At 41.7% G+C, this 27,753-nt stretch overlaps 1 protein-coding gene across 1 annotated transcript; it reads right to left on the bottom strand.

Annotated features, from left to right (window-relative positions):
• Positions 1 to 13,080: 13,080 nt before the first annotated feature.
• On the bottom strand, positions 13,081 to 27,752 carry LOC310905443 (uncharacterized protein). The gene is made up of 11 exons (XM_083851734.1): positions 26,076 to 27,752; positions 24,919 to 25,173; positions 23,857 to 23,969; positions 23,269 to 23,488; positions 22,932 to 23,090; positions 22,533 to 22,631; positions 21,559 to 21,804; positions 18,479 to 18,562; positions 17,748 to 17,860; positions 17,017 to 17,215; positions 13,081 to 15,770 (listed from the first exon to the last, which is right to left on the bottom strand). Exons 1-11 carry the CDS (start codon positions 27,499 to 27,501, stop codon positions 15,574 to 15,576), a joined length of 3,111 nt encoding a protein of 1,036 aa, XP_083707860.1. The 5' UTR covers positions 27,502 to 27,752; the 3' UTR covers positions 13,081 to 15,573.
• Between the last annotated feature and the right edge of the window lies 1 nt (position 27,753).

Genomic DNA, 27,753 nt, shown 5'->3' with positions numbered 1-27,753 from the left:
GGCTCAGACCTGCAGCCTTTACTCAAGCACCACTCCTGTTACTGTCCACTTTAGCCTGAGCACGAGTACACAATCCCATCCCAAGGAACTATTTTTTCACAGTGGCTGCTGTATCAGTATCTAACAGAGCTTCTTGTAAAACACTGAGACGTAAAAACAGGTTTCACAGAAACTAAATTCTACCTACCAACTAAATTTGGTATCTATTTTGATATCACACAGGGAAAAAAAAATGATTACATAAGATGAAGCCTGCTAAAAATAGCAATCTCCTGCATTCCTACATTCCCTCATTAACTCTTCCATTAACTTCACAGGTGATCCCCTGGTCCCTGCAGACAAAAAAATATCAAGCACACAACTCTGAGAAGAAAAAAGACAGACACACATTGAGAGAGAGAGAGAGAGAGAGAGGGAGAGAGAGATTAAAAAAATCCAGGACAAAAAAAAAAAAAGGCAGCTACAAATGAAGGTGAGGACAACCAGGCAGGGACAAAACTCTCACTCCTAAAATAGACAAGGAAACAGTAGTAGCTTCCAGGCTTTACAGCAGGGTAAGCATTACAGGCGGTGGATTGGTGTAACCCACAGGAGAGAAAAAGGACAGCACAAGAAGAAATGAGCTGGGAAGGGCAGGCTAAAGTGGAAGCATATGAGCAGCAGGAGAGGGCAGATTTACAGTACACTCACAGGAGTATTTTCAGTGTTTTATTGATAGCTCTGGTGTCTCTGTGCAAGAACTAGTTCGCATGGAGAAGCAATACAGCCTGGGGGAACACAGAGGCCAGCGTGGATGTAGCTGCTAAGATACAACGTAGGAAAAGTTCAACTGAGAAATGTGGAATAGGCAGATGAGAAAAGGGAAGTGTAAAATACAAAAGGCAAAATATTTTACATGGAGTTTTCATTTTTAAAAAATTCCTTGACTTTAACAATTTGCTACTTGTTGATTTTAAGTGGTTTGGCCAGAGTGTAAGGAACACTGAGGAAAAGATTTAGGGAGTTTTTGAGAACTTTTTGTTTTGTTTTGTTTTAATATCTACTGGAGAAAAACGTTTGTGTTTTTCCTTTCAGAACTGTTTCTAAATCTACCTAAAAGTCAAAGGATCTGAAAGAACAAAGAAACATATCCCAGTGTAAAATGCTCACACAACTATTGACCCAAATTAAAACCCAATAAAAACAGTTTATCCCAGACAGAATGTCACTTTGCCACTTCAAAATATGCATTGTTTTGGATGATTTCTGAATTATGCTTTCTCTCTTCCTGTGCCCTGCCCCAAATATTTTGGTAGGTCTAGTGAAATATGAGTGGAAAGAATATCGGTAAGTTTGAACAGCCTGAAGATGAAGTTGAGAAAAAGCTTATGGTCCAATCATGAGAAATGCTGGGAGCCTGGATTTCTGGAAGCTAGGAGCTGGGAGTCTTCACTATACTGTCAGTGAAGCTGGGAAGGAAAACATAGTCTAAAAAGAAAAAAAGAAACAGAAAAAAAAAGAAAAAAAAAAAGAAAAAAAAAAAAGAAGAAGCAGTCGTACTGGAAGGAAGTTATATAAACTAAAGAGATAGTTTTCTATTTAAGTTCCCATGTGATAAGACTTGGAAGACATCAACACATATATTACTTTCAGAGGATACATCAAACAAACCACCAGTGACATTGAATTTTCCTATAACACTAAGAAATTATTAGGATCTCTGCAGCGAGTGTCCAACTAAAAAGTTCCAGTATTTTTTTGGAAGTGGGCTGGAAATCTCAAGAAAGATCTTACAAAAACACAGTAAAGCTCCGACCTAGGCCAGATTTCCCTTTCCCTTTCTGTTGTTTACTTTCCCTATTTAGTGGAACATCATCATAAACCCTCTCATTTTTTCTCATGTCTTTTTGTGCATGACATTAATACTTCCCTATCTATACTGGTAATACTCACATAATGCTATTTGAGAAGAACGCAGTCAGTCAGTTTAAACAGATCTGCCTTCAGATCTGTTTAATATTGAAGAACATAATCAGTCATTCCTTTCATGTTAGGTATACTCTGTATAATGGGTGGGATTTGTCTCTAATTTTAGCTGCCTAGAAAATTGGTATCTAAGCTAGTCATGCAGACTCTCTTTCAGTCAGTGGAGAGAAATGGGCATCCCCAAAGGAAAATTCAGTCTTCTTAAATATTTACCCTGATTTGGGATTAATTGGCTTCTAGATCATCTTGGCTTCCCAATCAACTGGGAAGGGCTCCAGACACCTAACCTGGAATGGCTATGGCCAGTGCTATAGAGATGGATGACACCCAGGCTATGTTCTTAGTCCACTTTTGTCTTAAACTAACATTTCCTGGAATAGCAAGAGAAGCTTCACACATTTATTTTATGTGAGGTTTTATTCCTGTTTTTCTATCTGAGTACTCCAACATCCTTCTTCTGAAATTCAAGGGCAACAGATTCAAGAGCAAAACACCAACTTATTTCTTAACATTTGCAGTTGAAATTCATTTCTGTGTCTATTTCTACTGTCTATTGTACTGATGGAATCAGTAGAGCATACAGCACTTGCTTTTGTTTGTCTGAGCTTTTTCATTCAAGCAAACTGAGGTGAACACTGGAAAAAAGTAACACTAAGAGCAACGGATTAGCTCAGCCCTGCAGAAGACGGTGATCCATTACTCTGTATCTAAGTAGCCCTCAGTTACCACAGCCAGCTGATCCCGAGACATGCTAGGAGGGAACAGGAAAGCACATCGTCTTTCTTCCTGCTCAAACAAATAGTTATCTTGTCAGAGATGGAGCATAATTTATAAGAACTCGGTGCTTTCACTTGATGTCGACATAGTACACTCCCGTAGTTTTCATGAGAGGAGAAATAGCAAAATGTCTCCCACACATTGTGCTGGAAGCAGATAAGAGCTGAATACCTCTGGGGAAAAAGTTCCCCGTACAGAGGCTATATCAGACATATCTTTGCAACCCTACGGTGCTGCCCCACATGGCAGTTCTCCTCAGAAAGGAAATGGGATAAGAAGGGGAATTGCCTAAGCAATCAGTGTGCTCTAGGGATGGGCATAAGCTACAAATCCATACCAGGAGCAGCAGTAACCCTTTCACAATCCCTCTGCTTTTGCCATGATTTCACATGTCTTGGACCATATTCTCTAAAAAGGCCTTCAGGACTGCACACATTTCCTTGTAAACTGGACCCAAGACCCATTTCATACCCCCATGTGCAGCCAGGAGGCTGAGCTGCCTGCTTCATCATGTCCTGCACGCTATCTTAACAAACCTCCATGATGCTTAACACCCTCTTCTCCAAGCCCCATGTCACCTTCATCATAACCAGACATGTGGGCGCGGTGGCTGTAAGTCAGAGCTAAGAGCAGCTGGATTTTAAGCATCGCATCTCCCTAGACTGCACCTTTAGGGGCAGGCAGCACAGACCGTAGCCCCAGGGTTTGAGCACTAGGGAGCAAGTGACAGCACTCATGCAGTAACGGCCAAGGGGAGGAACTTCAGCAACACTGTCATGAGCAGATTGGGTGAAGACAATATTCTCACAGCCTGACGAAAAGGCTGCAGACTCAATTCACAAGGCAACTCGACAATTAGACATGGCACAAGTCTTCTGAAACTCTTTTCTCCAGCTTAAGCTCCCTGTATAACGCCTAAAGAGAGCATTGGGCACCTGGGGAAGGAATGCATAGAAGTCAGCAGCAAACGTTAGGCAAAAGGAAATGCCAAGGAAAGACTCATGCCTGGAGGACTTGGATGAGTCTCTGAAAGCTGTTTCCAAAGGGGATTCTCAGCCATGGTACTGCCTCGTGTTTGTCTGACAGAAAGCTCCAACCAGCACCTATCCCACTACACCCAATTATCCTGCTGCTGCACGTTCATCTTGGTGCTGAAAAGGACATTTCACATTCAGCCTCTGCTCAGTTTCAAGAAAGGTCATGGACAGGCCTGTGGGACTGGACGAGGTCTGAGTCACTTAAAATAAGTATTCTCCGGGGAAAGCAGTAGGTGTCACTCCCACTGCTGTTGTTCTGCTTTGAAAATGTCGCTAAACACTAACTGAATGCAACCCTCCCCTTTGCTTTCAGTGTGAAGTGGAAAAACTTCAAGAAGTCAGGGGTTTCACCCCAGGGTATACAGCTTTTCTACAAAGGACAGGAGACTCAGATTCAAATTTCCTGCTCTAGGTTAGGTGGAGCAGATATGGTGCTTGCTAGAAAAACACTTTAACCATGGACATCCTAAGGGGAGACAGCACTTTTCCCAGTCCTGTCACCCTCACCTGGTTTTCTACATGCTTGGCAGCAGAAGCACAGGAGATTTGGGATTGTAGACTCTTTCTGAGACATGTGAGACTTAGCAGACAAACGTTAATTATTCTGCAAGGCCATGGTATTTGACACATCTCAAAGATCATTTTATATCATTTTATCATTTTATTGACATAAAGCTCCCTCCCTTATCAATGGAAATGTATACATTTATTTCCTGCAGTACCGAAGTCCCTGGGAGATAATAAGCATGATTCCCAGGCAACAAAACCAGGCTGTTGGAGTATCAGCCTCATGGAGAAGTTGCATGTTCTGCTTTAGCTTAGGGGAAAGAAAGAAAGAAAAAAAAAAAAAAGCACCTCAAAACCAATGATGTATTGAGAAAGTTGTCCCACTCACTCCCAGTAGCCCACGTGAGACTGACAGGGGAACAAAGAGTCAGAGCACTTATATCATCCACCTACCAGGATGGCAGAAGAAAGGAGCATAGCAGGAGCTGGGAAGCTTAGTACAAGTTTATTTGCTTGTTACATGTACTTGGCAATGCTTTTGTCCAAGATTACATCTCAGAACAAGAAATGCACGTGATGCCCTCACTTTGCAAGAGGTGCCTGATCTCTGGGAAGCCTCCCAGGGAAGCAGAGCTGTCATTACCTGTAAGGCAGCCAGACTGCGGGCCCTGAACTGCACCAGGTTTGTCGTGGTTTGCAGAGCGAGCTTGTGTCAGACCTCACAGACATAACGTTTGGTATTGGTCATCCCACAGGCTTGACGTGAAAACCTTTCACAATGAGCGTTTACTAATTCACTGATAGACTGATAAATTTCAAACTAAGCGCCCGTATCTGCTAGTCTGACCCCTTGTACATCACCAGTCCTCCAGTCACGCTCAGTGACCCTGTATGGCAGACAGCAATGTTCAGCTACCTTCTGGACAAGCGTTCTGGTTTGATTTGAAGGCATGAAATCAAGGAAGGAGAAGGTTATCTTTTATAGTTTATTCCACCATTTTGTCATTTGCTGTAAAATAATTTGTACAGTATTTGTGTGCCTACCATGGTTTCAAGCTGTTTGCTTACATGTGTAATTAATCAGGTTAAAAAAACCTTTACAGTTTCTTATTTTTCCCTCCCTGATCCCCAAAAGATGGATATTTAGACATAATAAGTTGCATCCAATCTTCTTTTTGATCAGCTAAACAGGCTGAACTCTTTAGAGCTCTCTGTAAGGCAGTTTCTCCAGCTATCTAATCTTTGGGGTGCTTTTTTACACCTTTTCAGCCTCTCTTTAAAACAGCTGATGCCAAAACTTGCAGCATTCCAGCGACAATCTCACTAATGCGATATCCAGAGGTAGCATTACCTTATGGCCCTGTTCATGCACTGCTAACCCAAGCATCCCATTAACCTTTTTTGGCCACAGCATAACTGTGGGAGATTACGCTGATTTGCTTACCCTTTGATTACGAAATCCTTTTCTGAGTCCATTCCTGTTGGGATACAGCATCTTATTCTGTAGGCATGACCTTCTTTCTTTATTCCTAAAAGTGCATCTGTGCAGTCAACTACTGAAATGCATTTCGCTTAAATGGGCCAAGCTTATCAAGAAGTCAAGATCGTTGCGTGCAACAGTCCTAGCCTCTTTGTTTACCATTCTGCATAAGTCACACACCTTAATCAGTAAAGGAGTTATATTTACTTCCGAATCACTGATGCAAATATTTAATCACTTCAAGCCTAACACCAGAGGAATCTTAATCAAAACACATCCATTAGAAGTTTCTCCAATGATGACTGCCTTAAGGTATGTTAGTTTACCAGTTGGTAAACTATTTCGCTTATTTTATAATACTGTACAGTACTGGACAGGTTCTCATAAGATACCAAGTCAAACCTCGCAAGAATGTAGCTGCATCATGTGTGAGTGTGCATATATTTTCATAAATCAGTGTGGTGCCTGCTCATAAAAAATGGAGCCACGTTCTGTCTAGGGCAGACTCAGAAAAGGGCAGTATTCTCAATGCGTAGTATTATGTATTATGTTTGATGGTACAGTTCATTATTAAAGCCATTAAATCATTATTTTTTTTTTTGCCTCAAGCTGCTGTCACACTCCCAAACCCAGTCTAGCCATTGCTCTGGCCTTTTTTAAATTCTGGTGCAACATTTTTAGGAATAAAGAAATTTCTTCAGGACTACAAGTTTCGTACAACTTCATAGAGGTTCTCTAATGAGATATGTTATATATTTGTGTAAAAGAACGTAAACTGTCCAGGTCAGTGATTTAAAAGTTTAGTGCCAGCAAGTGCTGTGTAGCATCTCCTTCCACCCTAAGGGCCTGGAAAATCCTTCTTTGAATTTATTGACTTACTCGTGCCATGCAGCTCCTTTCTGAACACTAAACAGAAATATTTGTTAAATTACTCTGCTGTTTTCTGTGGTGTTATCAGGCACGTCAGGTTCATAGCAGGTCTGTCCCACACGCAGAGCACTACTGGGACTCTTCTCTTGTTGTCTTGCTTGCACAGAGGCAGACTGGCACCAGTGGTCCCTCAGCAACCACTGGATCCCAGTCCAGTGAGACAGAAAGTCCCTAGCTGGTTCCCTGTGTTAGGCACGGTGCTTTTAAACATTACCAAACTGGTACTTGTAGATCTCCAGCAATGGTTCACTACTGAACTTTCTTCCATATTAAAAACTACTTTTATTTCCATCAAGCTGCACTCTGCATGAACAGTAAGCATCCTTTTCTTTTTCTTTTTTCCTTCTTTTCTTCTTTTTCTGAATTAAATAATTCAGATCTGCTTTCCACATCATCTGTGCATGCACTGTGGACGTCCGGAGTTTCCAGATGTAGCGTGGCCTTGGTGAGAAGTTCCTTGCAACCACACACACATATACCCCCAGTATAACCGGTGCTCGGTGGCAGAAGGATGTGTCATGAAGGGCAGGACCACATGCCCAAACACCCCGCGCTGACATTGCAATTCCTTGAACTCAGCTCAGACCACTATTCTGAGAAGAAGATGTGCCGGAGGGATGTGACAAGGTAACCCCACATCTGATGGAAATGCCTGATGAAAATGGAGACGCCTTTCATTGAAGATGCCCCTCCAGGTTTGTAGCAGCCTACTAGCTTTTTGTTGGGAAAGGAAGGTGAGGAGAAGAGAGGGAAAGAAGGAGCCCACAGACAAGTCATGGATGGAAGCTTTCACTTCCCAGCTCCCGCCAGCCTGGCTGGCGCTGTGGATTGAAGGCCGGCACCTGCAGCCTCCCCAGCCAGAGCCTGAGCAAGCTGACAGGAAAACAAGCAGGTTCCTGCAGAGCTGTTTGACTCTGGCAGTTTTCCAGTGTAATGCTTTTGGACTGAAAAAATGACAAGCAATTTTGTACTTTGAGTCTGTGTCAAAGGTAATTCCAAAATTGAATAGCCATTTCACTCTCTTTTAAGCCCCTCAACTCCCCCACCTCTCTTAAGAGCCAAGAAATCAACTATAATAAAAAAGAAATCACTAAATATTGTGCTTGTAACCTTAATGAAAGAATGACTAATTAAAGTCATCATGAAATAATTACATACTGCATTGTACGACATAAAGAATGAAAAGGGAGACTGTTCCCAGCTACCCGTGGAGACATCATTTAATAAAAGGGAATGAGACAATTGCAATACAGGCTGTAGGACAAAGCAGGAAACCCTATTTCCTCATATTTAAGATACCGATCACTTCTGACATTGCACAAGCGAAATAAAATCGGATTACCCTTTACAGTGACCCAAGAGCTTCCTTTGCTAGAATTTTTTCAGCAGTGACAGACTGGCCCTTGTTTTCCTGAGCTGTGAATACACCTTCCGTACATTTGCACCACTGACTTGCAAAAGGCATTAAGGACATCCCAGCAAATACGGAGTTATCATAGCGAAGCAGGTACCAGTTATTAGCGTGAGACTGAAAAACTTGAGGTGAACGGAGAATTCAAGCATGGCATAAGCTGGAAACTCTCTCTCCTCTAAATGAGACTTTCAGCACTTTCTGTTAGAATAAAGGGAATTGTTCACAGAGCAGTATGACCACACTCATCAATAATAATAGCAGGTCAACCTCAAGGCTCCATGACCATAAAAAATATGAAAGAAGGGGCGGAGGGGTTTATCCAGTTTCCATTATGCTATCGGATGAGACATCCACTGCTGCCAGCTTGCTTGTCTGAGGCAGGCGGGTTGCTAGCAGCGAGAATCAGAGCAGGCATCTCCTGTCAGGCTTGCACAGCAATAGCACGTCCCTGCTTCTTCACCACCCTGAGAGCCCCGTGCAGTAGGCACAATGAGTTTGCAAGGCTGGGTGGTGATTCGTCATGAAGGAGTGAAGCAGTCACAATTCTCCTTTGCCAGTTTCCTTAGCTCTGTCAGTATGCACTGACAAGTCCTAGATTTACGACTAAAGGAGTGAAAAAATCTTGTGCCAGTGGTGCCTCTTAGAGCTGCAGGCTCCCAGTTGGATGCTGCTGAGGCTGAGCTCCCCAGGCTTGCAAAAATTGCTGTTCTCCATCACCCAATATAGAGCCCTACCCAGGCCTATACTGCCACAGACCTGCTAACCCACCCCGCGAGGTGCTGGCATGACGGGCAAGGCCGGTACCTTCTGCTAAGGCATGCAAGCTGGGAAGGGGTTTCCTCTGAGAGCTGCAGCTGTCTCCTAATGTAGAGGTCCGTGAGTTAGTGTTGGTCTAGTTTTTCTTCAGAGTCAATGGAGAGAAAGAGCCATTTCTGGGTGGTTCCAGCTCATCTGAAATAGACACCTAAAACAAGGGCGGATGAGTCATGGCCCAAAGATGCTCACTTTTCTCTGCTGACCACCACAAATGCCCTCATACCCGTCACAACATCACACAGCAAATCCCTGCCACCCACTGGGGACATCAGACCCGCTGCCCCTGAGCCGGGCAGCTCCTGGGGGAGCTGTGCCCCGTGGGTTTAGGCCCCAGTCAGCAGGAGGGAAGGAAAAGGATCTTTTCTTTAAACACCGATTAGGATTTAGAAACCAAAGCACAATATTCAGGCTCTTCTATGTGACACTGAAGAGCAAGAGAACTTACTGGTAGCTGGCACTCTGCAGCCATCCATTTCCCTAGACAAGAGGAACGATTAGACAGATGAAATGACCTTAGTATAATAGTTAAAGAAAATGACACTTGGAATATCAGACTTTTTAATTAGCTGAGAGCTAATATTTAATTACATTTTTTGATTTATAGGGTGTTTTTTTTACACAGATAATTTGGCCACACTCACAAAATTATATCTTTTTAATAGTTATTTACTTAAGCTGCTGACTCAGTGAATCCAATGCAAAAAGCCCCACGAGAAACAGCTGTAAAGATCCTTTCAGTTCTGTGAGGTTTCTGAATGTGAGAGCAGAAAACAAATTAACATTTTGAATGTACTCGACGCACAATTAACATTTTAATCGGGAGAACAGGATGTTTAACGGTGAAACGAGATGAACTGAAGTTTGGGAGCTGCTATCAGACCACAGAGATGATGCCACAACAGCGGTGGCAAAGTTCAGCAAACACAGCAGTCCCTGCCTCAGGCTGGCAGTGAGTCCTTCACCTGCTGCTGATATGCCACCGTGCACCAACCCAGAAGTAAGCAGAAGAGTAGAGAGTGGGGAAACAAATCTAACCCTTTTTCTTTGATTGTTTTCATGGGTTTCAGGGCCAGGCTTTAAACTGGTATTTAGGCACTCAAGGAGACAGGTAGGATCACGCTGAGACTCCCACAGACACCTTCATCCCTTGCTTTTTGGACTGCAATCCCACAGTTTAACTAGTGTAATCTAGTGACTGCTTGTGTAACTAGAGAGACGTATGGCTCTTCATGCCTGTGATGGCCCGGCCACAGAGTCTTCATCACAGAATGATGAAATGTATTCATGTTCCAGGTCCCTCTGGCGGTGAGGGGAATACCTGAGGCACAGGCAACGGGGTCACAGGCAGGGACAGCAGCTCACCAGGTTGTGCCAGCCACCCTCCCAAACACAGATCGCACAGCTGGCTCTGCTGGGGATATGCTATCCTTTAGACAACAGACTTACTCAAATTGCAGGGGGGATCTCCCACTGTGCAGAGGGCTACCAGGGAAGTGCCACCCACCACCCACTCCCACTCTGGGCATCAACTTTGTGTCCTCTCACTGGTGTTCCTCCGGTGTTCGTGGGGCTCAGCACGGGCAGCTCAGCCTCTCTGAACTGCCTGCTCAGCCCATCTGCACATCGGCACTGGGGAGTGGGGAAAAGGAGAGGCTACATGCAATAAATCTGGAGTTCTTGGAAGATTTGACTTAAACAGATCTTGGAGCAGCTGGTATGGGTGCAGGGAGCACCATCTGGTGGGCACGGCTGCACAGTGCAGCATTTCCTCGATCTGATATCTTCATGAGTAGTCTTCTGTCCGTGTCTAATCAATGTATTTGATTTTGTATGATTTTTGGAAGCGCAGATGTAGTCTTATGCTCATCCAGTCTCAAAACCAAACAAAGAAAAAACACCTTTCTTTATGAAGTTGGAAGCATATATAGGAGAGGGAATAATTGCCACTAAAGTAACTTTGAAGTTGGTCCCCCCCCGCCCCCACATTCCCTTTTTTCATTAACCCCAGATTTTTTACATTGTTTGCTTGACTGTGCACATCTGCCGTGGGATCACACAGCTACACTGACTCTGCAACAAGTGGAACCAATCTGGAAGAGCACAGAACTGCAGAAAAAAAAAATAAGCTGTACTTGGCTTAAGCTATCTCAGTGGCCACATAGGCAATAAGTTGATTCTGTGGAAGGACCAAGTCCTCCTAAAAGGATCACGATTCTTTTAGAGTCCCACCTAACCTGCATTCACATTGCTGCCAGCAAAGGATCATTGCGAGCTTAGAAAAGGGTATTTTCCACACAAGTAAAGAAAGCTCTTATTTCTCTGTATTTCAAATATCTCTTATTGCTACATGTTCTAGCATGATTTCACATATATCTGACCATGCAAAGTTCAGATCTTCCCCCGCTAGCAAGAGCTACTGAAGGGAGGTGTGACTGAGGCCACACAGCACAAAGCAGCTTCAGCTGCTCAGGGCATACTTTTAGCTGGGGCCATGAGACAGCCAAAGGGATGTGAGCTGGCCACATTGAGTCTTCCGCTGCAGGCTTTCTAACCATAGCACTATTATTTCTTAAATGTTTGATAGCGGAGTCCTTAAAGAACCAGTTAACACTGGAAGCAGGCACGTTTAGACAGCAAAAATGTTTAAACCTATGCACTGTTTAGCATCAGTGCTGTTTGACTCTGTTTATGAAGTAGAAACTGGCTTTCTAGCCACTGTCCTAAAACCTTGGCTTTGATCACAACATACATAATGGGAATGGCAGATCAAGTGACTAGCACTTAGAAGGTAGCTAAAAATTTGAATGGCAGAGGCTAATACCACCCACGATAGGGTAAGACCCACTAAAAAGAGAGATTGCCTTCTACCTGCAGATGGAATACCGGGTTAGGTCGGCCTTGTCTTCTAAGCCAGCAGAGTAAAACTTACACAGGAAGCTGAAATAACTCTCCAGATACTTACACTACTGACACCCATGGGAAAAATACCACGTCATGAGCCTCTTTAGAGGCCAGAAGGCAAATGCTGCTGAAAAGGGGAGCATCCAAACCTTGCAATTGTTGCAAGAGTGTAGCATCTTGACGGTTGTGGTGAACCTTCTCTGATGTTCTCATTTGAATGCCACCCCAAAAACTTTAGAGGGCACATCTTACAGAGGTTCTCATGAGTAAAACATGTATTATCATTGTCTGGCTACATTCCTCCTGTATCTACAAAAAAAAGGTGTGATACATTAAGTGATGGTTGATGTATGCTGGGTCAGTGCTCTACTTTCATATTTCTAACATACTTCGTGCTGTCCTATAACATTTGCTTTCTAACGTTGTCAAGTTTTCACTTACTGCTTAGTTTATTTTATTCAACGTTTATAACCTTAAGTATTTTGCTTCTAATTTTTCCTGTTTTGTAGAGAATCCTTTTGGGCTGGAAATCCTGTCAGTACCATAGACGAGTTGTCCCAGAACCTTTCTGCCTCTGCACCACAATCTGCAGAACTCCTTTGTTTGAAAATATTTTCTCTCCTCCTGTGTGACAGACTGTACAACAGTGGTGAGACACTCCAGCCACCTGTATCATAGCAGGGGACAAACTTCATCACAGAATCATAGTATGGCTTGAGTTGGAAGTGACCTTAATGATCATCTAATTATACCCCGCTGCCATGGTGAGGAACACCTCCCATGAGACCAGGCTGCCCAAAGCCCCATCCAGCCTGGCCTTGAGCACCTCCAGGGATGGGGCATCCACAGCTTCTCTGGACAACCCGTGCCAGTGCCTCACCACTCCAACTTCATCAAAGGGAAGTAATAAAACCCTCATATAGAGGGCTTAGCTCCTTGTGCCAGGCTTCAGTGAAACACGAGGCAGGAGAGCTCCAGGGCCAAGTATGGTGCTATATCCCAGATGATGGCCCCAGTAACTCTTGTTGGCTCTGTTCCTCCCACCAAGGAGCCAGGCTGCCCAGCAGCCTTCACAGCAGCCCTACTGTCAGTCACATGAGAGATCCGCAGCATGGGAGCTCCATTTGGAGTGTTTGGAAATAGAGTGTAACTCCCAAAATAATGTTTAGCCAGGTGTTGCTTAATATAAGTTTCTAAGGAGATGAGACCTGTGTGACTGGGCTGACCATCAGCTTACCATCCCATCTGTCTATTCAGTTGTTTCCCCTCCAAAAATGTTGCAGCTCTTGGTCAAACTTGAAGCTGTGCTGATGCCTCCAAAGACAGGCTCAAGTACACCAAGGTTACTGAAGTTTGGTGAAAATCAAAGGTTTTTAATACTGCTTGCGCTACGGAGAAGCTCAAGAGCTGTTGATAGTACCGGCCACCCTCCCCTCCTGCAGCCAGAAGAGGCTCCAGTGTACACAGCAGAAAGAGCAGGTGCTTTCAAAATACAAAATTGTAAAAATAGAGATTTTATTTATACAACATTTTTGAAAAAAAAAATCATTTGAAATACCACTTTTCTTCAGATACAAAGATATTTTGCAGGAGCAAGTCCCAGAGTTCCATAGTACAACCCTGCTGTACATGGTCTTTAGTTCAACATTATTTGCAAAGATATCCAAAAGGCTTATTAACAATGAGAGATTGCTGTTCAAAGTACACCCCTCAAAAAAGAAGGAAAAAAAGTATTAACATAAGCAAGAGTGTTCATTTGCGTTTTCAACACACAGCTCACCAGAGAACTGGTATTTACTGACAGAATACATTGTCAAATGACTGCTCAGTGAGTATAACAGCAAAGCCAGCTATGTTTAAAACCTACATGAAAGAATTTTAATAAATATTAAGCATACTGAATTTCCATCAGAGCTGGGCCATGCCTTCATACCCCAGATCTAAGCAAAAGGACAGCCAAGCTGATACTACATGGAAGGATAAGGGAGAACAATTCATGCAAGAACCCTCTTTCACAGATCCCTACAACACAATGAAATAAAATAAAATAGAAATAAATAAAATAATACAAAATCCAGACAGGAGTGTAAATCACCAACACAACCTTGTGTGCAAAGATCCCCTAGGTACACACACAGCCTTCCCTTCTCAACCAGCAGCGTCCATTGGCCTCAGACAGTGACGGTGCTGCTAAGCCAAGGGGAGAGGAGCATGGCTGGGTGTGACTTCCCTCATCTGGGTGCTGATACAACCTGAACTAAATCAGCCTACATGCAGTCAGGCCAGCACATAGACGGCTTCACCTTTCTGCTTAACCAAGGCCCTTGGCAGGATTCATCCAGGGGCCAAGCTGTAGCTCAGGAAAGGAAGTATAAAAACCTGGCTGCACCCCAAGGAGAGCACTCCACTGCTCTACTGAGGCCCTTTGTGTGCTGATGTCCTGTTCTGGGCATCTCCTTACTCTAAGCCATGCCAACTAAACATAACATAATCTGAAAAGACAGGGGGCACAAACTATTCAGGGGCATGAGCCACGGTCTCAGAACATCATCACAGGATATTCAGTGCTTCAGCGTGAATGGTGAGCATTGGCATAAAGACAAAATACACAGACACAGGGAGAACTGCTTTGAGATGAAATACATAAATCCTACTGAAAATATGTACAACAATACACTGTCATTTATTATTTGTTCAACATGTTCCAAGGAGAAAAATACTCCATAGAAGAAACAGACTGCAACCTCATTGGGACTGCAGCTGAGAGCCATGAAAACAGACAAAGTCTGTTTCTTTCAATTTCTCTAGTACACAGGGTCTCAAGCCACGCCACGGGATCCCTTGGGCTGCTTTCAGTGGACTCCACATTGGGATTCTCAGGAGCAAGGCAAAATGGCGTTATATGACACATGCTTGCTCAGCTGTTTTTGACAGGTGAAACTAGATGAAGCGTTTGTCTCTCCTCCCCCATCTTTTGGTAACATGTTAAGGGTATAAAATTACTGGTTTCCTGTTAAACCACACCTGCATCTAACATGCTATACATTTGTCACATACGGGCATTTATTTCTTCACAGCCCAGGAATTAAGGAACCAGCCTTGAATTCAGAAGCCTCTGGATCAGGTGTCTGTTCTGCCAGAGATTCCTATGGTAAGTCCATATAGCCCAGATCTATCCCTCTTCCTTTCAGACTCAAAACTAAACTGCGTATGCTGAATTGTCCTGGGCTGGCTCATTCTGCTAACTGGAGGTAGAAAGAGGCATCTTCATATGGTAATAAAAATCTCAGGTGAGGTGAATCACCCTTCGCTAAGTGCATAAAGGTCAACACTATGACTCTGGGCTCCGATGTGTAATCAAGTGACGTGCTATAGGTACTAGGATCAGTCAGTTTGCTGTGTCACCTAAATATAAGAGAGTATTGAGCAGTTCAGATTCTCTTTATAGCCAATGGTTAGGAATCATTGCAATATTTATAGTGGATCGTCAGAACGGAAGTTTCTCTGTGCCTCAGTCTCCCACACATTCAACGAGGAAAATTCCCCATTCCATACCCAAGAGCAATGTCAAAAGGCTAATTCAACAGAGGTTGTTAGGAGCTCAGGAATGGACATTGAGAAGGAAAGGGTAGAGTTTTCTTAGGTTAACATAAACCATTAACAAAGACAAAAGGATTTTAAGACAAATATATTAATTCCCCCCCACCCCCCCATCCAAAATATGTAAGTCAAACTGGTGGCTTATATTACAAGTGCTTGTAGACAAAATTTCCTAGGAGTTCTCTAGGTTCAACTAGGTATTTACCCGATCTTTTCTTCATCCAAATATAAACTGATATTACCAGAAAAATTACCACTAATGCAATTCCAAGTAAAACTCCAAGGACAATCACTGCCACTTTCCAGGAGGAAGTTTTTTCAGTTGATGACTGAGAAGACAGAGCTGAAAATTTAAAACATATTTCAGGTACGTTAGCTAGAAACAATAAAAAGCAGGCATAAGACAGCATGGAGACCTGAGTGACAGCTGCATTTCACTTTTGGATAGCTTTGAAGTTTTTGAATAATATAAAAATATTTTTGTATATAACAAAGATTTGTTAACTAGGAAATTTTATGGATGCCTCTCTCTCTGATGGTCCTTGAGCTCTCTTGGTGACATCCATTATCAGCAGATCGGAGGATTTGCTTGGTGGAAAGTGTCTGGAAGGTTCTGGAAGAACTCCAGTTCTCAGTAAAAAGTCTCTTTACAGTGTGAAAAAGGGATGTGAAATGGAACTGTACATAATGTAACCCTCACAGTCCTCCTTATACGTGCACAAGCAACTTTGTAAAATTAATTGGGACCTAGTCTGCCATCCATACTAACACCTGTATGTCTTACTCCATGATAAAGGCTCCAGATAAAGGCAATGAAAGGCCTGTAACCCATGTAAGCGTACCTCATCACTGTAGTAAAGATGCATGTAGTAATGGTGGAAAGGCACACAGACTAATAGTGCTAGACTAAAAGTGCTAGCCAGCCTGTTACAAAGAGAGTATATTAACTTAGGTAGAAAGAGCAACTGTGTTGTATGAAACCCCCCCAGCTCATAGCAGCTCAAGGTAATAAGTGTTTTACCACTACTTTGAGTATGACAGATACTGTATTTTGGACAAATACCCCTCTGTACACTTTCTACTTTCCCTCTCTGCCTCTCAGCAGCTCTGCAGTACTCTGAGTTGGTAAATACACACTGCCTCTGGTCAGGGGAGCAGGTGCCAATGGTTTTTGAGGGCTGCCCATCAGACAAGAAGAAATCCATACCCAGAGAGCAGTATTGCAGATGCCACTACAGAAGAAACATAGATTCTCCTCATCCCTTCTCCATCAAAAGCCCATCATTTAGGATCCATTTGGATAGCACAAAAATGACTACACACTATGACAAGAAGCTCTCTTAGCCCTCCTTCTACATGATGAGAATCCATCCTTTAAGTCTGGAACTAGGTACATGCATTGGCTCATTAAAATAGCTCTATAAACTACATGATAGCTGGAATATGTTTTCTATGAATGTTTAAATAGGTTATCTGAAATATGTGAATCTCTTAAAAGGAAGAAGTTAATTTATCAGTTTTTATGCAGGGTAGGAGATCTGACTCTAATCCCCAAACCATCACAGAAAAAATGTTTTAACATCACTTACATTGTACAGTTACTTCAACTTGGTCACCAAACTTTCTCTTCAATATTTGACTTAGGTATTCCCGCACAACGTTCACACCAACGGGCTCTTGTTTTTGCAGTAGAGAAATAAAATAAGCAATCACACTCCCAGGTCTGAATCCAACCATCACGATATCAAAGTGGTCATCTTTAAGTTTGATGCGCATTTCTCTAACAATCTGTGTAAATGGAAATTGATATTTGTTCCATTGTGTCAGTCAAATGAGACAGAGCAAGAATTATTGCATACACACATCAGGATATTCACTTTCTGCATTTATCATTCTTTCAGGGCTATCTCTTTGGAATAACAAACAACTGAATAATGATAGTAATTTTTGTCTGTACCACTACAATATTTACAGAAGGAGGATTTGGGAACAATGCAGTCTGTGACTGAAAATATGAAATAAAATTTTGACAGAGAATGGGAAGTTCTTTGTGCTTATAAGAAAAGAATTTTAAACTGCTTCTCATTAAATATTTTAGTTTTGAGTACTAGGAAAGTAATATACTCCTCATCAGACAACATGCTTTGGTCAAGGCTGTCCTTGTTGAGCAAGTGATTCATATGCTGTTTTATCAAGGCGGTATTATCTTTTTCTCCTGTCACAATCTTGATTTAATAATTAATCTAAGTGACCGATGCTACTAATTGAATAAAAAATTCTTAGCACATTTAAAGTGGCAAAGGAGATTACAGGAACTTACTTCTGTTTTGATACTTTCAGACATTGCTTTGTAGTCTTCACTGTCAGAGTCATAAAGTGTATGATTAAATGTCTGGCTTTTTAACAAAGCACTGCAGGCAAATACTTGGTAATCTGAAAAAATATGTATATTAGGTGAATCTTGAGATGTCACTTTATAATTGCTTTATGGACTTTGTTATCTCATGCTATCAGCTTATAATACTAATCAATAGAAACAGAAACTAATCAAATAGAAGGAAAGAAGTATATCATGTCACTGCGTCTAATGTACTGGCTTCTGAACCTTCAGAGTTGAATTCTTTTCCTCTTCAAATTTGTCCGCCATCGCAATCCTCATGACTTCTTAGTCATTTCTATTATAATTTAGGGCACATCCTACTTCCTAATTCAACAGCCATTCTCCCACTGATCTCAGCAGAAGCAAGAACAGTATATTAGATTCTGGAAAACACTGAGTATGTTTCTATCCTCCTGAGTAGGTGGATAAGCCCTAAACCAAAAGAAGTCGTCTTTACATAGAAAAGTCCAGTCTAAAAATAGAGATGGAAGTTGATATTGAAGTTTGATGAAGGCAGCTTCCTTACCAAAGAAGTGTGAACTTCAGATGCTATGTGAATTGAGATAACAAAACAGATGATAAAATACTCATGAAAGATACTATACCGTGAAATGATACCCTATATTTATATTAATTTATATTAATAAATTTTAAAACTCTGTAAAACTTACTTGAGCATATAACATATTTTAAGTCAGGACAGCCATGATTCTGTGGTAAGCAAAACCCAGTTCTGTTGAAACAGGAAACCGGATCTGTAAAACAAATAACAAAAAAAAAAAAAAGAGAGAATTTCCTCTGTGCATGGGTGATTGTTGCTAGTAAGAAAATGATGGGTTGAAAAACCCTCTCTTCACTCTACCTAGTCCATCATACCTCCAAAGTGAAATGGGTGAAAGAGATTTAATCATAACTAAGGAATCACTGACATAACAGGCCCTTTGCCCAGTGAGAATTTAGAACTGCAGACTATAAAAATGGAGCATATCAGAAAAGAGGCAGGTGGTGGGTGGGTAGGTGGTAGTTGAGAACTTTATTGAGATAACACTGAGAACTCTAAGTTCTTATGGGGGATAAAGATACATGTTTTGCTATGTGCTTGTACTACTTGGGTAAGCTGCAGATAGAATTTTCAGAAGTAAAAGTCATTTGCAATTTCATTCGAAAACAATATGCACCATGGAGATTCGAAACCCCAGAATGCTTATCTAGATTGGCTAATAAGAATTACTTATAATGGTTCAAAATAGTAGTAAAGGCTGGTACTGCAGTTTTTATATGGTTAGCTCATACTGTGCAACTCTAGCTCCCCTCACAGAACTGTGTAATGTAATCAGTAACTCCACATAAAATTCAGATGACTTGGTGTTTATTGCCAAGATTAATCTTTTCAATTACCTCACAAACATATTTCTAGTAAGGCTTCAGACTACAAAAGGAAGCAGTTTTGTTGTTGTTGTTTAGAAAATAGGGGAGCTAATAAATGAAAGCTACTGGACTGAAGCACTGAAACAAATTGGATGGAAATTATGTTGACAATTTCTTGGCTCTGTGTTCCTAAAGCTGATGATAGAAGGGAAGTCCATAAGATGGGACCTCACATTTAACTGCTAGAATAATAGCCCTAGAAGGGTTTTGAAAAAAATCAGACAACCTATGAAAGAACTGAAAAAAAAGGTTGCTAGAAAGAGAGTTACATTTAGAGGTCAAGAAATACTGGAAGAAAGTAAGAAATGCAAAAAGTCAAAATCAGATATTTCAAAAGTTATTACAAGAAATCACGAGAATTTTCTCAGCCACTGATAAAGTATGATAAAGTGCAATATAATTTTATCAAAAGGGGACTGTGCTAAAATAACCTAATAGGTTCCTTTGACAAGCTGGTTAAGATATCTTCCAATCTTTTCCAATACAGTGCCAAGTAATTTTTTTTTAGTGGAAAAAATGTGCCTAAAGGAATAGGCTAATGGGAAGATGTAAATGGGTAGCTTTAAAAGAAGAAATCTTGCTCTAAAGGGCTATTACATGTGCTGTTCCTTGAGAATCAGTGCAGGCATAGAACTTGCTTTGCATTTCCATTATAGATCTTGCCAGAAAATACAGGAGTTTGCTTATAAAATGTGATGATGGCATAAGGTTAGCAGGCATCATTGACACAAGGGAGAATTGAGATACCTTCCAGAAAGAATTGGATGAAGCTAAGAGCAATGGGATGACATTTCCTGAAAGCTGGGATGAAATTCCCTGAAGGTTGGGCATTTGGGGATTAATAATAGAAATGACTCCTCTAACCTGGGATTACAGGCATTGAAAAGAAAAGGGGTTCAGTGGCTGAGCTGATCACAGCTATGTGTCACCCTCTGATGCATCGCTCAATACAATTCCAGTAGAGATGAGAATGTTAATGATGTGGTAAGCGCACTCGTACAACCTTGTCTGGATTGCTGTGTGTAATCCCAGTCGCTCGCATTCAAGAAAGGTGACCTCCATTTCAAAGAAATGAAGAATGATGGGGCCCTCCAAGGGAAAGAACTCTTCTTAGGAAAGGAAACTATAAAAGAATGGCTTGTCTAGCAAACAAAGGTTGAGAGCACTGTCCACAGAAAAGTTTATTAATATGGCAGGGAAGGAGAGCATCATATGGTGAAAGGAAGAGAGAGGAACTATTTAAATTAGAGGACAATGCTGGCATAAAAGCACATTGATATGGATTTGTCCTGGACTTTTAGGCTGGCAAGTTGGTAGTGTTTTCAGAACATCAGAGCATTACAACCCTGGAACTGCTTGCTATTTGTAATAGTATAGGAAAAATACCCAATGCGTTTCAAGACAACTGATAAATGAGTTGATAAGAAACCTCGATAGTTTTTACCTTATAAATAAATACCTATACTTAACAGACCGCTTGTTGCAAACTTTGTTAAGAGACACGTATGGCTCAGCATTGCTCTAAGGGCACTGCACAGCTTTTGTGTGGTCAGAGGCAGGCAGAGGAGTATTTTTCAATTAAAGAAAGTTCCTGTCTGCCTGCAACATTTTTTTTGTAGAGATAGTTTACCCATGATGTGGTAACTATCAGTGCACAGACAGCGAAGAAGGTCCTTCTGAATGCCCTGGAAGCTAAACTGTTGGATCCAGATGATACATACAGTCCCTAAGTGATTCATAAGAAAGGCAGCGTCATCTGGGAGGCCATATGCATAATATGAAAAGTTTAGACAAAAGCATTAGATGTAGAGAAAGGATGTAAGCATTCAGAACTGCACACTTCCCAAAAGATGCTTTCCAGGTGTATCTCAAATTTTAAGAAAAAAATACAGCATATATTCTACTTTTTGTGATATAGTAGTGACAAAACTAAACAGTTTGTTTTAATGTCTATATCCTAGGATAAAATTGAAATGATAACAATAGCAGCTAAAGACTTCCTGCATTCATAAAAGAATGTGCAATCTAAGCTTTGCATTACCACAATGTTTACTGTTAAATTTGCAACCAAAATATCTTGACTTTTGTACAAAATTATCTGGTTCAACAATACAGCATGGACAGAAATTTTACAGAATAAACACTTAGTCTTGCAAACTCCTGTTTAATCCAAGCAGTTCTGTCCAAGTAATGGGATGAATCAGATAAATAAAGACAACTTACAGGAACAGTAGTCTACGAAATCAAATCCAAATTATACTGTAAAAAGATATTCTGAGAGTATATTCATTAAAAAGAAATGACAGTATGATCAAGGAATTACCTGTTCGAACACTCACTGAAGTCCTGCTATTCTCAGCACAAGATAATACTTTTACAGATATTGTATATACACGACCAGGGAGCAGATGTTTGAATATAGTTTTTGTCTCGTTGGTGGTTCTATTTCTCTCTCGGTTTCCATCCACAAGGGAGATGGTGTACAGAATGCCTCTCTTGCCACCCTCTGTGGTCCAGCTGAATTGTATTGCTTCCCCAGTCACATTCTCAACGTTTATGGACACTGGCACTGCAAAGTGAAAATGTTTCATGCAGCTGAGAGGGACTTCATTTCACTTATGTAATTCTAAACATTTAATATTTAATCAAAAAAGTACAAATTTAACCAATATAAATTTTTGTTGGTTTTCTGTGGGCTAATTTCAGCTTTTCATCCCATTCTCCTGCAAGAGCAGAAAGAAACAGTTTGCTCTATAGAGATAAATTATATATTAATGTATATTATTTGATGGCTCCAAAGCATAAATGGGTGGCATTCTGCTTGCTTCTAGTCTTTCTCACCATAGCAAGGCAGCTGCTGTGATGAGTGTTCTGAGGTGGACTGCTATTTGACTCATAGTGATGTTTGATATAATCAGGAAGATGGATTCACTAAAAAGCTACCGTGAAACCCTAAGTTCGAAGCAGTAGACAGAAATATAACAACTGTGCTTCATAATAACATTACAAAAATCACACATCACAGTGATAAACCACTAGAGGTAGGGGTAGGCATTTTTGACCTTGTAGAACCTCACTGGGTCCGGAATGGTTTTACCAAGATGTAGAAACTTCCTTGGCTAATATTTGTATAATTATATGTTTGCAGTGGTTATCTCAGGCTTCTCTTTCTGAAGTTATATCTGGAAAATTTACTTCACAGCTGATATGACTGATGAAAAAGATTATCATATCTGATTTTAACAACCGATCTCAGAACATTTTTATACTAGTATTCAATATTAAATATTTACTTACTGCAAGCTCCTGATGCAAATGTAGCAGCAAAACTGGAATTAGTTGTGGATCCTGTAAATATACCTGTAGCACTTTTTGGAGGGACTGTAGTCACCTGTTCTGTAAAATAGCAATTTGGAGGCAATGACTAGAATTTCTTTTAGTTTCACCAAGTTTATGTGATTTATTTTCATAAACAACTTTCAAAAAACAAGCCCAGAAAATGTGCTTCCATTGTTTGTCTGAATAGTTAGCTATGGTACCCTTTCTCATATAAAATCCCATTCATCAAAAGCCAGTATAAGGAAACATAATAAACTATTATCCGAGAGAGGGTCAGGAAGGGATAAGAATTATATGCAAATTTTTAAGCTTTTTAAAAATATTATTTATTATTTATATATGATAAAAAATAGTTACGTGAAGGTGGATTCTGCTTTTGTTGACACACTCTCCCTGGAACTTGTGGACTGTTATCTGTGAATCCTTTGTTGCATTGACAGGAATAACTTGCTCCTTCAGCAGTGCAGGTAGCATGTTGCGAACAGTCATTTAATCCTGGCTGACAACTATTCCTTGCTACAGTACAGTTAAATAAAATGGAAAAGGAAGAAAAAATTTTAATCAGCTATGAAAAAGAGATAAACAGAACATTATTTGCAATTGCCGAATCCCACCTAAATCCCATTTCACTGGATGATATCATTAATGAAAGATACACCACTATTTGAATTCGTAGTCTCACGTGCATTCATACCTTCTATAACAGTCCTTTTAAGATCAGCTTTCAATACTGTACTCATGTTAAGGGACTTCGTAAAAGCATCTGAAATCTCTGTCACTGTTATGTTTTCTCCTACATTCAACACAATGTTGAAGAACACAACCACACTTCCATTCCTGATGCTATTAATTACAATACGCATTTTTCCTTCCACTATTAGTTTTAGGATTTCCATTGGCAGATGTTCTTTTATCTGCAAAGTAAAAAGTTTAAGTTATTATCTTTTTTCTCCTTTAAAACTAAGAATTGTTACAGCAATATGCTGCCTATAATTCATTTATATATATTATATATACATAAATTATATTATTTATATATATCCACCATAGGGTGGGAGTATGTGTAACTGCCAGACAGATTTTCATTTAAATCAGGGCTTCAGAGGACAACAACAACATAAATGAGATGTAAGGCCTCGATAAGTACTGCTTTGTTTCTAATCATCATACCTTCTTTCACAACCACACTTAAGATTATTCATACCTGGACCCTCATGACTGTTGACATGAAAAAGAGCCCAACAGAAAATAAATTTGGAGTTAAAATTCCTAAGGAAAATACCTCCATAATGAAGCGAGTTTTGAAGTCCTTAAATGCTTTACTTGATTTGTTCTCATATTCAGGTATGAAATCTTCATTAGTAATCCTAGTGGTTCCATTTAAGACTTTAGCAGCTGTGGAGATATTAAAAACAGAATAACCAGCCTAAGTATAGGTTCTGTTTAAAAATGTTTCCTCAGATAAACACCTCTAAGGAAAAGTGCAAACCAGAGCTGTACGTGGACAGGTTAATTCCCTGCACCCCAGCTGGCCAAAGCATAACTCTTAAACACTTTTAGCCACTCACTGACCACTGTATTCCTCACCTTTTATTCGATGTGTCTCTGAGAGAAGAGGACAAGAAGACATTATAAGAAGGGATGGTCCACCATACCCTTGGGCTATGTGCCTCACAGCAAGGCAGCTTTGAATAAAATGCGAGAGGCATCCCTTTGACCTGCACCCCATTGACTCTGCACCTTCCAAGATGTTGATTCATGTACCAGACAGTTAATCCTGGAATCACGAATCGTGCTGTCCCATGGGAGGACAGAGCAAGACTCCAGGTATTTCAGCTGGGAACCTAACTGCACTGGCAGATCTTACTGAAAGCATTTGCCATAGAGCTGCTGCTCACAAGAAGAAGCTGAGAAGTGGGAAGTAGGAGCTGCAGGACTCCAGGATTTCCTAGGCTACATGGCTACAGGACAAATGTGTGTTTGAACCTGTTGTCTACCACGTAACCAGGAACTCAAAAGGGGGCAAAACTTGCATGTGAAGATACAAGAGCAGGGCAGGCTTGTTGAGAAGGGAGCTGTGAGAGAAAGACATGTTGAACAGTGTTTCTAATTCAGCAATGTTTTGAATATGGCAGAAAGATAAAGGAAGCTTTGGATCTTAGCTCCATTGAAAATCTGAAGATTGGTTTTTAGTGTCTGAAAGTTTGGCCTTCCTCTTCCTATTCGTTTCAGTTTATAGCTTATTCATGTCCAGGAAGGTGCACAATGGAAAAGGTCTTCACTGTCAGGCCATGTGTATGTCAGTCTACTAATGAAAAAAAAGGAAAAGATCCTGATAAAATACCTGTCCGAACTGTCATCGAGGTACTGATATTCATAGAGCAAGTTAAAACATCCACAGATATTCTGTATTCGTAATCAGAAAGCAGGTTTCCAAATGCAATGCTGGTTTCATTTATGTTCCTGTTCTCCATCTCTCTGGACCCCTCCCACAGACGCACGCGATAAGGACTGTCTCTTGTGCCACCTTGAGGTTTCCAGCTGAACTGTATCGTTGTGCTTGTCACATTCTCCAGCCGTATGGAGAGAGTGACTGGAGCTAAAAAGGAAAAAGGAAATCACTGTAAGACATGTTCTTATAGTATGTGTGTTCCTAGGAATGAAGTATTACTGCAAAACTCGTTGTCTACAGAAAAAAAAAAAAGCACGAAAAAATGCTTTTATAAAGGTATGAAAAACCAAGTTCTTCATCATACACATGCATATGCCATCACGAATACTATGACAGCACTATGAAAACAAATTAGGGTAGGATTAACCCAATAGCTTTGTTTTCAAACAAGAAGATTATTATTTTCCAATAAAGATTAAAACCAAATAAAACACAAAATACCATGTCTTTTTTATTTCTGAAGGAAAAAAGGTCAGTTATTCTCCAAATTTCATTCCATGATAACCTTTCCATTGATTAAAAGCAAAAAGAGATTAATTATGGCATACTATATGAAGCAGAAAGGTAAACATTTGGCAAACAATAAATAAAAACTAGAACAATATTCCCGGGGGGGGGGGGGGGGGGGGTGGGTAACAACAACCAAGAAAAGAGCTGTGAAAGGACAAAAACATTGTTGACAAATTCCAACAAGAAAGGGATTTCAGATACAGTACACTACAATAAAAAGAGAACTGAAGTAAACTGAAGGAATAACTTGAGTACTATGTAACACTAATTTAAAGATGCAATACATCTAAGGAATATGTTATAAATGAAATAAAAAAGAAAAACTGAATGCAGTAGTAAACAAGAAATTTAAATGAGGATTAGAGAATAAACAAGTTGCAGTTATATATTAAAATATACTTCATAATAAGGGAAAAATGAAATTAAAAAATAAAATTAAAAAACATGCAATTAAAAAAAATATATACAAAAATTATAATTAAATTAAAATATCCTAACAATAGATTAAAAAATTTACAGTTACAACGAGAAATACTCACTACATGATCCAGACAAAGGTGGATGAACAGATGCAGGTAGACTAAATTTAGCCTTATAGATAGTAGTCCGCAAGCTCCCTTCTCCAACTGAAAGCGTGACAACGGAAGCAGCTGAAACAGATGTAGGACCAAGGGAAAAGGAAGTCTTGTCACGTGCGTCAGACGTAGTGCCGCTCACCAGGCCCATGGTCGAACTTTCGCCTAAGCCAGTACGAGTCGTGGAAGGGCGAGGAGCAGAGGCCACAGCTCTAGAAGGCAACGGGCTGGCCGTGGAAGAAGACGTGGACACAAAATGTGGTGTGGAATGCTCCTGGTTGAAGACAGTCGTGGTGAGCACCGTCACAGTGTCCCGCCCAGCACTCATGGTGCCAGCAGTGGACCAGGGAACCGGGGACGGGAGGCCTGTGGATGGCTGGGACGTGGCTGACAAGCTCGGCTCAGCGCTACTGCTGCTGCTGCTGCTTGACCCGCTGCTGAACGGTGCAGCTGAGGTGCCAGCAAGGGAAGGTGAGTCACTGCCTCCTGCCATGCTGGACATCGGAGAAGTGGACTTCGCACTGCCAGTCACTGTGACCATGCTGGTCGCATTGTTGTCCCGACTCATGGATGTGTAGCCAACAGTGGTGGCCTGACTTACACCAGACACCCCGATGGAGCTCCCTGTCCTCGATGGCACAGTGGGCGCCGTCTGCGTCCTCTCTTCTCCAGCTGCCGTAGTTACCACGGAAGCAACTGACAAAGATGTTGGAGGGAGTGAAATGGAAGTCTCGTCACGTGCGTCAGACGTAGTGCCGCTCACCAGGCCCATGGTGGGACTTTCACCTAAGCCAGTACGACTCGTGGAAGGGCTACCAGCAGAGGCCACAGCTCTAGAAGGCAACGGGCTGGCCGTGGAAGAAGACGTGGACACAAAATGTGGTGTGGAATGCTCCTGGTTGAAGACAGTCGTGGTGAGCACCGTCACAGTGTCCCGCCCAGCACTCATGGTGCCAGCAGTGGACCAGGGAACCGGGGACGGGAGGCCTGTGGATGGCTGGGACGTGGCTGACAAGCTCGGCTCAGCGCTACTGCTGCTGCTGCTTGACCCGCTGCTGAACGGTGCAGCTGAGGTGCCAGCAAGGGAAGGTGAGTCACTGCCTCCTGCCATGCTGGACATCGGAGAAGTGGACCTCGCACTGCCAGTCACTGTGGCCATGCTGGTCGCATTGTTGTCCCGACTCATGGATGTGTAGCCAACAGTGGTGACCTGACTTACACCAGACACCCCGATGGAGCTCCCTGTCCTGGATGGCACAGTGGGCGCCGTCTGCGTCCTCTCTTCTCCAGCTGCCGTAGTTACCACGGAAGCAACTGACAAAGATGTTGGAGGGAGTGAAATGGAAGTCTCGTCACGTGCGTCAGATGTGGTGCCGCTCACCAGGCCCATGGTGGGACTTTCACCTAAGCCAGTACGACTCGTGGAAGGGCTACCAGCAGAGGCCACAGCTCTAGAAGGCAACAGGCTGGCCGTGGAAGAAGACGTGGACACAAAATGTGGTGTGGCCTGCTCCTGGTTGAGGTTGGTCGTGGTGAGAACCGTCACAGTGCCCCGCTCAGTGGTCGTAGTGCCATCAGTGGACCCGGGAACAGAGTTGAGGATCGTGGATGGCTGGGCCGTTGCTGACAAGCTTGGCTCAGT

Source organism: Anser anser, assembly GCF_964211835.1.
Source record: "Anser anser genome assembly, chromosome: 1".
Taxonomy (NCBI): Eukaryota; Metazoa; Chordata; class Aves; order Anseriformes; family Anatidae; genus Anser; species Anser anser.
Note: the sequence above shows the minus strand (reverse complement) of the source record. Positions and strands in the feature narration are given on the sequence as shown.